Here is a 14,328-nt window from a genome sequence, read left to right as displayed (position 1 = left end):
ATTCGAAAAACCGCATCAAATATATCTTCTCTTTTTTTTGGGCGGGGGGAGCCAAAATGTTTTGTATTTCAGAGCGTAAGATTTGCGGGTAGAGTAATATTGGTTTGGTTTTTTTTTTTTTTAGTAATCATGACTTAATTGATGTCATACGGTGATAGAAGAAGACGAAGATTAATTGATTTATAGAAGATGATGCATGCTAGTACTCTCTAGCAATCTGTATCCTGCTGTATGATTTTCAATGTGATTTTTTTTTTTTGCAATTAGACTGAACATTTTTGCACTTGTTTGGATTTCGTTTGTATGTATGTATGTGTGTGTGTGTGTGTCTCTCTCTGTGTGTGTGTGTGTGTGTGTGTGTAACCATGTTCGTCAGTTTCAGTCAGCTACCCATCGAGAAAAGAAAACGAAGAAATCAAGCATTTATTCCTCCAGGTGTATATAGGAATGAATCTTGTGATTGTTGCAATGCGAGTCATTGTAAATAGACATTTTTTTTTTATAAAATCAGTAGAATAATGCATCACATCTTTCTAATAAAGACAACAATTTGTAAATGAAATTGCCATGGCAATAGCTTGTTCTTGCACAATATAAATGTGCGGCGACTTTGTATACGGGTTGTTATAAGATTGTCGGAGAGGTTTGAAGAGAAAGAGAGAGAGGGAGGAGAGAGAAAGAAAGAAAGAAACAGAGAAAATGGTGTACTTGTGCGTGTGTGTTTGTGTGTGTGTGTATTTCTTAATCTTCGTATGAACTTTGTAATCAGTTTCACATGAAATGATTTATTCTAGAAATGTATATGTTTGTAAACTGATACACACAGCGACTCAATTGCACGCACCTAAACTACACAAACAAAAACATGACTACACGGACTTGTAAAGCACACACACACACACAGAACGAGAGAGAGGGAGAGATGGAAGAGGATTGAAAGGAGAGTTTGGTTTCAAAATATGAATCGTACATACTTCAGCTGATCGTGCACAACTTTTGGGAAAATACAGTATAACAAAAGTGTTTGAATCATCTTTATATAAAATTTTGATTAAAGTTTATTGCATCTTCCAACCACTTTGCAGCTTTCTAGTCTACTTTCATATGCCCGTGACAGATGTTCTTCAAAGAGCTGAGGACTGCAGGAAAATTCTCCCATTACTTTTTGTGCTCTTGTTTTTTCCTAAGGCCATCTTCAAATTCTTGTTCCCTTTTCCTCAAATTGCATCCCTTCTTTCTTCTCACTGCATGTTTGCGATCCATATTCTCTTTCTGTTCTTAGGCCCCACGTTCTCCTGCCTCATAGCACTATGTCATCTACATCCAAACCAGAGTTCTCTCATCTCCATCCAAGACTAGTGTCCTCAAGAGCTGAGGAGCGCACCAAAGTTCTCCATTGATTTTTTGTTCTCTTGCCTTTTTTTTCCGTAGGCCATCTACAAACAGTTCTTGTTCCTTTTCCTCAAACTATATTCCTTCTTGATCTTTTCAAGGCATGGCACGTGTGTGCTATTCATTCGCCCTCTCATCTTAGCCCGTATAGTATCCTGCCTCAGAGTACTGTCATCGCCATCAAAACCAGTGTTTTGTGCCTTCAAATATTCCCGGTCTGCCAATCATCGCTTCATTCGCTGTTGTCGTACATCATATCCTCTCCCAAGAATACTTTTCTTATCTCTCTCCTTCATCTTTCACTCTCATGCAGGGACGGCCGGCTGAGGGCGACACTCCATCCTTTTCAATCTTGTTTCAGAAGAATTTTCTCCTGGTCGCCCATCGTTCCTCCTGTAAAGAGAACAAGCGAAGACTTTGTTACACAAATACAATGCATGTTATGCTTGTTTTCATAAGTGATATACTTAAATTTAATCCTAAGCAAAGACATTTGATTTCAAGTGTCTGAAGGGAATATCATCTGCAATGACATCTCACCTTTCTGGCTTCCTGAGTCTGTCCTGGGGAGTTGGCAGTGAATTTCATCACGTTGCAATGCTTTTTCTACATCTGACATCCTCCATTTCTGAGGACGGAAGCACGGCTATGGCTACTCGCCGTATCTCCGACCTTCTCTGGACAGTGGAAAGAACGCCATCGGACTCTGGGTTTGGGTGAAGGTCCAGTTGTCCTGACGCGAGAGGGGTAGAATGGCTCGACAGGTGGATGTACATCATCGACAGGGCTGACCACGATACCCGGGATGTCGGGGATGGGGTTTGCTCGGTAAGTAGTGGTGACACCGCTTCCTGAGTGATCAAATGTCAACACGTCTGCCAACAACAAATGAATCAGAAGAATTTTCAAATCAAATATCAAATGCCAAGGAATACTCCAATTCTTGCGAAGGACATACAGCTTGTTACTATACAATAGCTTTACTTTGAAAGTATTCATCAGATACTAAGATATCCTTTTCTCCATTGTTTGAGCAACATGAGCGAAACCGTATAAATTTATCTGTCAGATAAGATTTCCATACATGAAAGTTTGATCTCTTTGGAAAATGACCATTTACCTGTCGGAACATGGGTCAAGATTCGCTCAATGGCATCGTCTACATCCCTCTGGGAATACTCCTTCTCAATGGTGCCGGCACATCCATCGATTCCAAAGGAAGAACATCCTCCGACCCTGGAGGATTCCTCCATCCGTGCATCCACACTCTCTACCCACTCACAAACATGTGCAGCAGGCTTGGCGGTGCTGCCCAAGACCGCGGGGATCACGGGTGATGGTGATGACATGCCGCGTGAGGGGGATGCGCGTGGTTGAGGCACTTGAGATGATGACGTTATAATGCCTTCAGATTCATCTTGAATGAGATGAATCGGTCTCACCTGAGAAACGAGAGAAAATTTTGAAACCAAAGAGAAATGTCCGTCACATTTATTCTTCATATCCCTGGAATTGACTTCGTTTGAAGATATACGCGTATATTTTTTTTTTTTTCGTTTTTGGTCGAGAATAAGACAAATACCACAAAATATGGGAGAGTAAAATAAAGCAATTTTCACTAGACCTACCATATTTCGATTGGTGAATGGCAAACGCCCTGTCCACAGACGAAGTCTTCGTCGTCGTCGTTGTTTGCCATCTCGATGTCCAGATGGTGATGGAAACGGGGCAGTCTTTGATAGATGACAACCCATTTCGAATGTTCGAAATGCAAAACAGTCGATAAAGTTAGTTTTACCGAAAGGCAATAAGCACGCCAGGAAAGTCCAGCATGAGAAGTCGCACGAAAATCGATAGACTAATGTTTACATTGCAACGGTGCTCCATTTATAGCGCGAGATGTAAACGCGCACTACGCGCTTGTGTGACGAAACAATGATGCCTGATAGGCTCGTTTCTGCCTTTTCCTTCAAAATAGGGTCTATCAAAATCTGCATTCTTTCTTATTCTCATGCTGAATATTGAATAAATATTGGATTCAATATTTTGTTATTTCTTTCAAGATTCAGTAATTTCTTTCTTTTGTTTTCATTAAATACCTCGAAGAGTATACCTCAGAAATGTAAGTTTCGGGATTGTGACGTAGTTTGCACTTCGCGTAGTCTCTAAACGTATCAGCGCTAAACCACTTTCGTTGCCATTGAGTACCGTTGTCATGGTGTGCGTGCATACTTACAGTAGTAGTAGTTTTCTGTACTGTATTAGAGTATACGGCCCAAAGAGAAATCTTGTTTGGTAGGACCTATATCCATATTTTACTGTTAAGTATTGGAAACGATAGGAATTAAGATGAAATAAATGTGTTTTTCAACTAGGTATATGAATATAAAAATGTTGCAATAAAATGAATAAAACGATAAATAAGATGACAGGTCTTCATTTAGATGGGTTCCCAATCCTCTACTGTAGCGTTTATAAAGCAATATCTCCGAATTGAATAAGTTACATAATTAATCTTCTTCCATTAGTTTGTTTAAAAGATTGTTTAACTAATGTTGTACTCTGTGAATAACACGGTCAAACGTCGACCAGTGCATATTATGTGATATTCAGATTATTTAAGCAGCACATGATAAAGATTTGATTAATATTTCTCATTTTCTATCGCCATTCTGTTAAACTCATTTTATGACATGCTGATATTTGTTAATGCTACTTTATGATGTATCTCTTATTTCACCATGGAGTTCCATTTGAATTCCGTCCATCCCTATATATACGCCTTGCTATTTGATACATGTATGTTTAAAAAATCATTCAGGGCCTCATGGAAGACCACTTCTTGTTGGTGACTGAGCTGCCCTGACAAGATATTAGAAATAAATAGATAAACAAATAAATACGATACGACAAACTAAAAGAGACTGTGAAGTACTGGTTGAGGTGAGGATTCCAGTTTATGTCATTTTGGTGAGATGAGAATCCTCTAATGAAATATGAAAGAGGATGTAATTTCAAGAAGGATTCAACGTGTTTTTTTTTAATGAAAATTGGCCTTGAAATGCTGAGATGTCCAAAAAAGCGACACTCACAAAAATGACAGACCACTACTTTTATAAGGATATATGTTTTTCCTTGTTTTTAGATGTTTTAGTCATTGCAAAACCGATTATCATAAAAAAACAACTTTTGATTCCCATTATTGCATGGTCTTTGACATTTCATAGAGTAGTTTCTAAATACCCCGCATATCGACATGATTATTTAAAAACTATTGTTTTTAAATAATCATGTCGATATCAATGATGCCATATTACGACGCCATAGTTGTAAGAAAATCACATTCATTTTCAAAGATGTCGTGTGGATAAGTCCTCTTCGATTTTTTTTTCACATAAATATATATCAAACTTTTCCTTGAGATCGCATCAGCCATGCGACATGTTGTTTAGATTATATTTTGCGAATCGTATGTATACTTGTAAAATTTTCACATTCTTATTTCTTGTATACTAATATTATGGAGTGAAATTCTGTGGTCATTCCTCCGCTGAAAAATAAACATATTTCTTGCATGTTCTTCCTTACCCTCAAATACAGCTTCTCATTGCCTGAAATGAGATGTTGCGAGAGCATCTGCGCATAATGTATAGACACTGTTAAATTTAAAGCTTAATTGCCATGGAGATGATACTGACTTTAGTGACCGCCTGAACAATAATTACTATCGACAGGGAAATGGTCATAAACACACACATACACACACACGCACACAAACATAATCATATATATACGTACGTATGTATAGTAAAAAGATTGCATAAAGAACTGGCAGAATTTGATGATTTTATCAAAGATCTTCCTTTTTGAGGGGGAGTTATATGCAAAATGTTTCATATTTCAGAGGGTATAAATTTGCGGGTATGATAGAGTTGACAATGATTGCGCAATTTCAGGATGTATTATTGTATGTAAACACGTAGAATGACAGGGTATGAGGACCGCATATTAGTTTATGTGTGAGATGCAATTATGCATTGTGCGTGCATGCGTGGACTGTATTTGTGTGTATGTATGTAGACTTATACGTATTTAAAGATGGATAATATATCGATAGTGTCTATATTTACGACGTGTGTATAGCTTTAATGTTAATATTCTCTCATCAGTTTTCATTCTTTATACTTGTCATTGGTGAACACCTATGAAATGATAATAAAAAATCAACTGTTGAATCTCACCGAGATATCATTGAATGCATGGCATATTGACTCAGCATTGTTCAGAAATACGCGTTGACAAATTTAAAGGTCATCCGAAACACGCGGAACTTCAATTGGTGTTTCATGTTGACATAAAGTGAAATACATGTATAACAATAGTTACAATAATACTCATAGGAATTTAAGGTGTGCTTTTTGGTCTTTATGCTTCTTCAGTCTCATGCATGAGGTCATCAATACATCTTTTAAGTCCGTTATAATGTCTCCCCCCCCCCCCTTCCTCCCGAGACTGTATAAATAACATGGCTGCTGTCAATCCGAGGAAGTTGCTGCTGAAAATGAGCACTCGATTCACTACAGATTCTGATGAGTCACAAAGAAATCTAAAGTGAGCCTTTAACTTGTTTCCTTCCGTTTGATTGATACAGGATACTATCCGGTCAATATGCTACATCGAAAGAGACTCCGACTTTTTCTTTTTCTTTTTTTTTCTTCGTCTTGGTTCTTCCTGTTTTCCGTGCCAAAGTCTAGTCCGACTCGACTACATCAAAGAACGTGATATATAGGTGGTGTATCGCAATAAACCATGTTGTGTATTACACCAAGGAAATGACCTTCATAGTATCACAAGCACTCACGTATCCGTCTATAGTATGCATGTTGATCGAGGGGAATATCCCTGGTCAAATGATGCATCAGACATGTCAGAAGAGAAGAAAAGTGTTTCCTCGAACTTAAGGTCACCTTATGGAACGTATCATGTCACATTATGACGTAGCATAACGTATAGTTGAGTATCTTTTATATACCTCTCAAAGACCAAGTTCAAAGGTATAATATTAATTTGCACTGTTATCCAACAGAATGAAGTCAGTCACCTTCCGTTATGTAGGGCAGTCAGTTACCTTCCGTTATGTAGGGCTACTTCTTAATCCCAATGTTTAAAGGCTGGCTGGTGTGTTTTCTAACTTGTCGGACATCGCTCCATAGATATGGGTCTTAACTTGTTACCCATCTACTCTATATTTCAACCACTCAAAGTTGTACAATTTTAAACCTATGCAGTTCCAATTAGATCAGTTTTGATTTTTTACGTAATCTATCTCCTTTTTAGCGTATATTTGTCATAATATACATGCATGCCTATAAGATGTTTATCAAACAAAATGTTTGTCTAACAAAATTTGAAGCCTCCTTACACACGCTATATATGCATTCATATATAAACATATATATACACATACACACACACACACACACTAAATATATCTCATCGGTACAAGCAAATACTGCGTATATTAACAACATGTACCGAGGATCGTTATCTGTTTTGGACATGCTGCCTAAAACCACGGAACTCGCTTCCTGACGTATTTCCGCGAAAGTACCGAATTTCACGCTACTCTAGTTTCTGTAACATGAATCTTATAACTCTTTCTCTTTCTCTTTCTTTTTTACTTCCTCTGATGAAAAAGGAACATATTCCTGAAGAATCACAGGTAGAAAAAAAAAGGTCAAGGACTATTAGAAAATGCTCTACATGTCGGCACGACATTTAGATGCTTATCATTATGCATTTTGTTCTAAAGAACGAAACAAAAACAAAAACGCAAGAAAAATAATTTTACAAATATGATTCTAAACTGCTGAATAGGATGAATATGGCACATACAATAAACAGTATACATTCGACAACATCTCTCTCCAGATCTCTCAACGTCACCAATTAACGCACCAATGACTTGCATCTATTTACATAATATATTTAATTTTCTTTATCCCTATAAAAGTAACAAAGGAGGCACCAGGTAACGCAATATACAATGATCTCTAAATGATAACATATACCAGTATAAACATATCTCTGTACATAAATTCTTATGACATAGATAAAGACGTGTTCCCAGACAAGGTTCCACAGCTTAGGACAGTTACATCGACGTTTACAATAAAACGCAGATCTAGTCGCATTTCAAATGCAAGAAATCAAACTTCTGCGATCGTCAAGAAAGCTTTAACAAACTTCGTCATCATTCATGGTCCGAAAGAGACTTCCATTCAATCCCACGCCATTTTCAACATCACTTTGACAATAATAGAGTAAGCTTAGACGAACAAAACAGTTAAAACTAGGTTTTATCAAGCTCTGATGTAAGGTACGAAGTTAAGGAATTTCGAAGTTTCACATGTATTCTTCAGAAAGTGATATTAGCCACAGCCATGATTATGTACATCATGTACATTACATGACGGGATGATGGCATAACTTCCAGTTTACCTGTACACTTTATATTCGCTAGATTTTATTGTTTTTCCATAAAATCTACAAGAATAAGTTGTATCCTTCGTGCCATATCATTGTAGCTTTTCACGACCTAGCAACTGCTGCTTTCACGAGGAAAAACATCTTATCATTACATTTTTGTGCATGCTCCGATGGTAAACTGTGCTCACGAGGAAAAACATCTTATCATTACATTTTTGAGCTCCGATGAAAGTTCTGAGGTGAAGGCATCACAGCTTTTTCAATTTGCATTTGGTGTATTCAATGTAACACTTAGACTACGAGTCAATTTCAAATAGTTAAAACAATTTTTCAAATCACACATTTCAACTAAGATTCAAATGAGAATAAACTGCCAGACACACGAATTCTACTTCAAAAAGAAGTCCCATTTTTAAGACTAAAAATACATATCCAAGTACTTTCACAATAGTATAATACAATTGTAGCTTTTCAGGACCTAGCAACTGCTGCTTGCACGAGGAAAAACATCTTATCATTACCTTTTTGTGCATGCTCCGATGGTAAAGTTCTGAGGTGAGGGCATCACAGCTTTTTCAATTTGCATTTGGTATATTCAATATAACACTTAGACTACGAGTCAGTTTCAAATAGTTAAAACAATTTTTCAAATCACACATTTCAACTAAGATTCAAATGAGAATGAACTGCCAGACACACGAATTCTACTCCAAAAAGAAGTCCCTGCATATTTAAGACTAAAAATACATATCCAAGTATTTTCACAATAGTAATACTAACAATAAAACAAAGTCTTGGCAAGAACAAGTCCCTGAGGCCATCAATATATACGACCAGTAGGTCTACAGTTCGGAACCCATCCAGAATATTACTGTAGCGCGATCAGCTACGGGTAATTTATTTTACTGTAAACGCGATAACGTTTCACCTGCTGTCTTTGTTTGGAATGGCTATCCTCAGTCTCATGCCACATTAACCTGTGTCCAAGAGGCAATTAATCGCTGAAGCTCTGGGCCCTGTCTTATGAAACTCGTGATAGAAATCAATCAATCACAAATCTCTTGAAAGCTGCAATCAATCGCAACCCGTGATTGATTGATTGCAGTTCTCCGTCTTGATTTCAATAATAACTTTTTTTTTATATATATAAGATGGATTTGCATTCAATCATAAAGTTGTGATTGATTTGAATCAATAACAAGCCTTTATTAGACGGGAGCCTGGTCTACTAAAACTTTGATCACCGATGACTGAACACTCCGAATATCTTCCCCAAGATATTCAGAGGAGCCACGCACCGTTCCGCTGAAGTATCGTCATATAGCTCTATCATCAACATAATCAAAAATGGTTGTTAAACTTTCAGTTCCTTACTCAACCGAAGATGTTAGGTTTTGAAGGGGGTATAAAAGATGGGATCCACTTTCGTACAGTTTGTGTGAGACCACAGAAGTCGGTTGTGCTCATTCGTGATCATAATTCGGGGAGAGGGGTTTGCACCGGACTAGCTGTCTCGACAGACATTCCTCTCGTGATCGTAATGTTTAACACCAGACCTTCGTCATTCGGGTCACTCGCAGCTTTTCCCGGATTGCCCTTTTTTCGCAACCTTCTTATCCTTGGCAGAAGATAGCGGAGGCTGAGCCAGTAGAGCGGCACCATGACCAGCCCGTCGATGATGAGGAAGATGCTGAAGATCGACGGGTAGACGGAGAGGGCGTCGAGCTCCATATTCTTGAAGGTGACACCGATGATGGCAAGAGTGAGGGCGACGTTCTGCGAGCTGGTCTCCACGGCGATTGTCCGGCAGTTCTTGTGGTTCTGCCGGAGGATCCAGGCGAGCAGGTAGGCGAGACCAAAGCTGGAGAAAGGAAGACAGACGGCCGCAAACCACACGGACCAGCCAGCGCTGAACACGCCCCGATTTACAATGGCGTTTGTGATCATGTTGATAATAATGGCGACTAACCCCAGTATGCTTCCAGTCTGTGAATAAAAAGTATATAAATTATAATAAGTATGTATTTGTGATCTGTCATAAAATCAATGCTGGACAATCACTTTCCATACGTGAAAGAAGTCTACGACATGTATACTTATATACTCAAAATGTATGCATTAGCATGAATTAAATTAATTAATGCTAATGGCAGAAAACTCAGTTTTTGCTGTACGATTACGCGTTGACGCAGAGCTATACTTCACATTTATGATTAAACTTAATGCTTTGGCATTGCAAAAGTGATGTACATTATCCTATAAAAATGATAATTTTACATTCATTACTTTCAAAACTTAAAAGAATGCCATAAACTTATGAACAGACAGACTTGTTAACATTAAACATTCTCAGCGCTGTTATCATCCTTTGAAACTGAATTGACATCAAATGCAACAAGTTGAGCTGACAAGTATTTGAATATGATCCAATTCAGTATTTTTCTCAAATCTTCTTGGTATCTCGATGGTCTCATGAATATGAATTACAACATTCATTAGCAATCCCTTCAGTCATCCATCGTTTATTCTATGTATGGTCTGGGGGAGAATGGTCATTTCTCAAGTGCTATACCCAAATTTCACTGACGTTGGTGTGGCTCGCGTGTGGTAGCAGGGTGACCATTACTTACACAAAATCAGTGCGACTAACAAAATGAAAGTACCGCGATGACGTCAACCATTTAGACCATATTGATTCACTATAGAGCAGGAATTCTTGCATATTGATGCCATCAAAGATTAAAGGCTTTATGGCGTTCCCGCAGTCTTGCATACCCTCGGTTACATTAGGAATTACGACTGAGGAACAATCGCATACTTATAAAAATACTTATCTTGAAGACAGAACGATGTCCATGACTAAGACAGTATACTTTAGATTGAGATACTGTATAAGCTGGGGTTTTTTTTCGCGTACAGATATTTTCGCGAATGAGGAGCTCACGGACATTTTCACGAGATGTTGTTTTCGCGATGTAACACCGAGGCTATCGTAAGTGCACTATAAGCATAGTGAACGGCGACAATTTCGCGTGTTGTTAAATTCACGGTCTAGCTGTAATTCGCGAACCCTCCCGAAAATAACAGCGTATAGTCACACCTACCTTGATAATGTATGGGGTCCAAGATTCTTTCTTGTACCTGATAAGGAAGCCCACTGCCACTGGAATAAGAATAAGGGCGAGGGCTAGTGCAATGTCTTTGTATGGGATCTTGATATTCGCTTGTTCCCAGTACCTCGTGTAGATGAATAGGTTCAACGGCATCATCCCAACCGCTGCCAACGTAGCCACTGTGCTCATGCAAAGGCTGTTAAAAGGCATGAAAATTTTAATTTAAATTGTTATTAGTAAAAGAAACAAAACTTCTATATCATTACGCTAGTGTATTTTTAGTGGGACTTTTTTTATATATCATTCCCACGATATGATAATGTATCGATACAAAATTCAGCAGTAGATTAACACATTAAGATGAAAATATGGGCATCAGATAGAAAGATATAAAGACGACAAGTAAACAAAAGACAGACAATCGTATACTAGTATATCATATTATATCATATTATATTATATCATATTATATTATATTATATTATATTATATTATATTATATTATATCATATTACATTATATCACATTATATTATATCATATTATATTATATTATATTATATTACATTATATTATATTATATTATATTATATTATATTATATTTACATAATCATACAAAGTTTTAAAAAAATAGAGAGAGGCAGACAAAGAGACAGATACACAGAAATAAAAAGATAAGAAGCAGAATCAGGTAACATGATAAAGCCATTTACCTGAGGCAGATGTTTCCATTCATCCAGTAGACGAACAAACTTGAAGATACGCCCCCTGGAGAAGTAGCAACCATCATCATCCCCAGTGCATGAGGCGCCTCCATACGCAGCGCCACAGCTAGGCAGAAGGCTAGGAGAGGCAGGACGATGAACTGCCCGCCAAAACCAATGATAATCCCGACCGGGCGACGAAGCTAAGATCATAATAATTGAGAAGGAAAGCATTTGACAGTGCAACAATACTGAAAATAAAAAGAAGGTGTCGTAGTTTAAATTTTCCTTTAAAGCGTGATAGTTATACGAAAGCAAAGAAAACGAAGCAGTATCACCAAGTAAAGTGCTGTGTCTTTCTTCCAGTGCAGAGTGCCCTATACCACGGGCGGATTCAGGAATTCTGTAAAGTGGGGGGGACAAGTAATATTTCTTGTGCCACTTCCGGGTTTCATTTCATTTTTTCTTTTTATTTCTTTTGTTTTTTACGATAGATAAAGGGGGGCGTGCGCCTCTTGCGCCCCACTCTGGATCCGCCACTGCTATATTGTACCTATATGGCCCCTACGATGCACATGCACAATCATAAGGACCTACATGTGTTTTCACGACAGTTTCATTAAAACAAAAGGTCCCATTTAAAAGAAAGTCTCATCCCTTTCCAAGTGATTCATATAGTAACATGCTTCCGAAGTATTGTCACGATACTGCCCATTTAAGCGGATTTCTTAAATTAGACTTTAATGGCTTTAAATTGATTGTCTATTTTCTTTGACGAGTGTTTTTGCCAACAGTGCTATGAGCAGTTTACCGCATCCTTCAGACCGTCGAGCGTAACCAGGCAACCGATTGATGTCATAATTACAACCATGAGGATGGGTAGAAGAATTTTGTTAAACAAACGCAGCGCCTGGTACTCGGGTTCCGGCGGGACCGCGCTGCCATTGATGATGTCTGCGCTGCCATTGATGGTGTCTGTGAGCATCGACGACAAGATGAGCAATGTCGAGTTCGCGCCAACCGCCGTCGGTTCCGTGGAGGGCGTCTCCGTCATCGGTGACCAAGAGGTTCGGTCGTTTGTCGTCAAACTAACTGTTTCTACGGCTATCGTTGTCAACACACTGGTTACATCCATGGTTGCTGTTCTTTACACAGCTAAGGGCTGTAGGGTGACCGGTGTAAATAGGAAAACAAAGGAGAGAGAGAGAGAGAAAGAGGGAGAGAGAGAGAGAGAGATGGGGGGGGGGGGGGAGATTGAGAAGTAAATATGAGCATGTTGTATCTAAAAAAAAAAGCAGCGTCTCCAGCCTTAGTACAGAGGGCTGTGGCTTCAGACAGACGAATAGCATTCAATAGATAGACGTATATTCACTGCAATGCTTTATCTCGCATTGAATATACTAACTTACAGAAACACAAAATACATAATACACATGCATTCTACAACGAAAGCTATCAAAATATGAGCAGTGATCAAACACTGGTAGCACTCGTAGAGCGCAAACTTCCACGAAGGCCATTGGAAAAGTTCCTTTAACCTATACTGCATCCTCGGGCATGCATCCTGAAAAAAAAAAAGAATCCTGGATCCGGAGTATGACCCGTATCACCAGTGAAGACTAATCCCTTGTCCCTTTTACCATAACGGACCCTCTTGAAAATTTCCCCAGAATCCGTTCACTTCTACACTCTTCTTACAGGATATTTCTGACAGATAAGCTGACAAAGCAAAGGCAGAAAAAATAACCTCCTTAGAGGTGACAGTAACAAAAAGTACAAACTTTCCCTCACAAGAGTCATTTCCTCTCTCCCTTCATCCTCCTCCTCCTCCTCCTCCTCCTTTCTCTTTCTTGTCTCTCACACTATGTCACCTCAACTGCCCCCTTTATTTTACCTAGATGTCCTATCCTGTTGTTTCGGAGTCATCCCACTAGCCCGACATCCACGAGTTCATACGGCCAACGAACTTGACAATGCAAAAAGAAAGTGTTTATGAGTCATACAGCCCACGAGTCATAAGATAGCTCATGAGCTCGACAAAAGACAAAATGCCCATGAGTCCAACAGCAGGCAAAGAAGGCCCACGAATCCAACACTAGGCAAAAAAGGCCCATGACTCGTGGGCCTTGTTTGCCAAGCGTTGGACTTGTGGGCCTTGTTTGCCTGGTGTCGAGCTTGTGGGCTGTATGACTCGTGGGTGTCGAAGTCGTGACGTGCACCCGTTGTCTCAACTTATGCAGCTTCTGTTCACACTCCCGAACGTATGCGTGCACGCAGTAGTCGGGCCTGCCATGCACACGCAGGAACAGAGGGCAAGAAGGCAACTTCTTGAAACTTGCTTTGGTGCCTATTCCAGACTTGAACCATGATATACCTCCTTGCTTTATTTATTTATTTATTTATTTATTTATCTATTTATTATTTCTTGTTTGTTTGTTTTTTTTTTGGGGGGGGGGCTGTTATGTAAAACATGGTTTTGCCTACAGCAATCTTCAAGATCGCACGATCATGACTAATACATCGATTAATCCAGAAATCATACTCAGCACCACGAGACCTATCATTATCCTTTATTCCCGTGTTTCTACCTTGGACATGGAAAACTATGAGAAACCACAACAAAGGGGATC

The 14,328-nt window shown here is 38.8% G+C and overlaps 1 protein-coding gene across 1 annotated transcript; it reads right to left on the bottom strand.

Moving 5' to 3' along the window:
* Positions 1–9,354: 9,354 nt before the first annotated feature.
* Positions 9,355–12,752, bottom strand: LOC139710981 (ileal sodium/bile acid cotransporter-like). The gene is made up of 4 exons (XM_071622896.1): positions 12,510–12,752; positions 11,708–11,901; positions 10,986–11,190; positions 9,355–9,867 (listed from the first exon to the last, which is right to left on the bottom strand). Exons 1-4 carry the CDS (start codon positions 12,750–12,752, stop codon positions 9,355–9,357), a joined length of 1,155 nt encoding a protein of 384 aa, XP_071478997.1.
* Positions 12,753–14,328: the final 1,576 nt, after the last annotated feature.

Source organism: Diadema antillarum, unplaced genomic scaffold (genome assembly GCF_040938485.1).
Source record: "Diadema antillarum isolate AM-2024a unplaced genomic scaffold, OU_Dant_1.0 seq00001597_RagTag, whole genome shotgun sequence".
In the NCBI taxonomy this organism is placed as follows: Eukaryota; Metazoa; Echinodermata; class Echinoidea; order Diadematoida; family Diadematidae; genus Diadema; species Diadema antillarum.
Note: the sequence above shows the minus strand (reverse complement) of the source record. Positions and strands in the feature narration are given on the sequence as shown.

Excerpts from the sequence above, each read along its gene's own strand:
- LOC139710981 (XM_071622896.1), bottom strand. The coding sequence starts at position 12,752 with ATGACGGAGACGCCCTCCACGGAACCGACGGCGGTTGGCGCGAACTCG. Across the intron at positions 11,902-12,509 it reads TCGACGGTCTGAAGGATGCG|CTTCGTCGCCCGGTCGGGAT; the intron begins GTAAACTGCTCA and ends TTATGATCTTAG. Across the intron at positions 11,191-11,707 it reads AATGGAAACATCTGCCTCAG|CCTTTGCATGAGCACAGTGG; the intron begins GTAAATGGCTTT and ends GCCTTTTAACAG.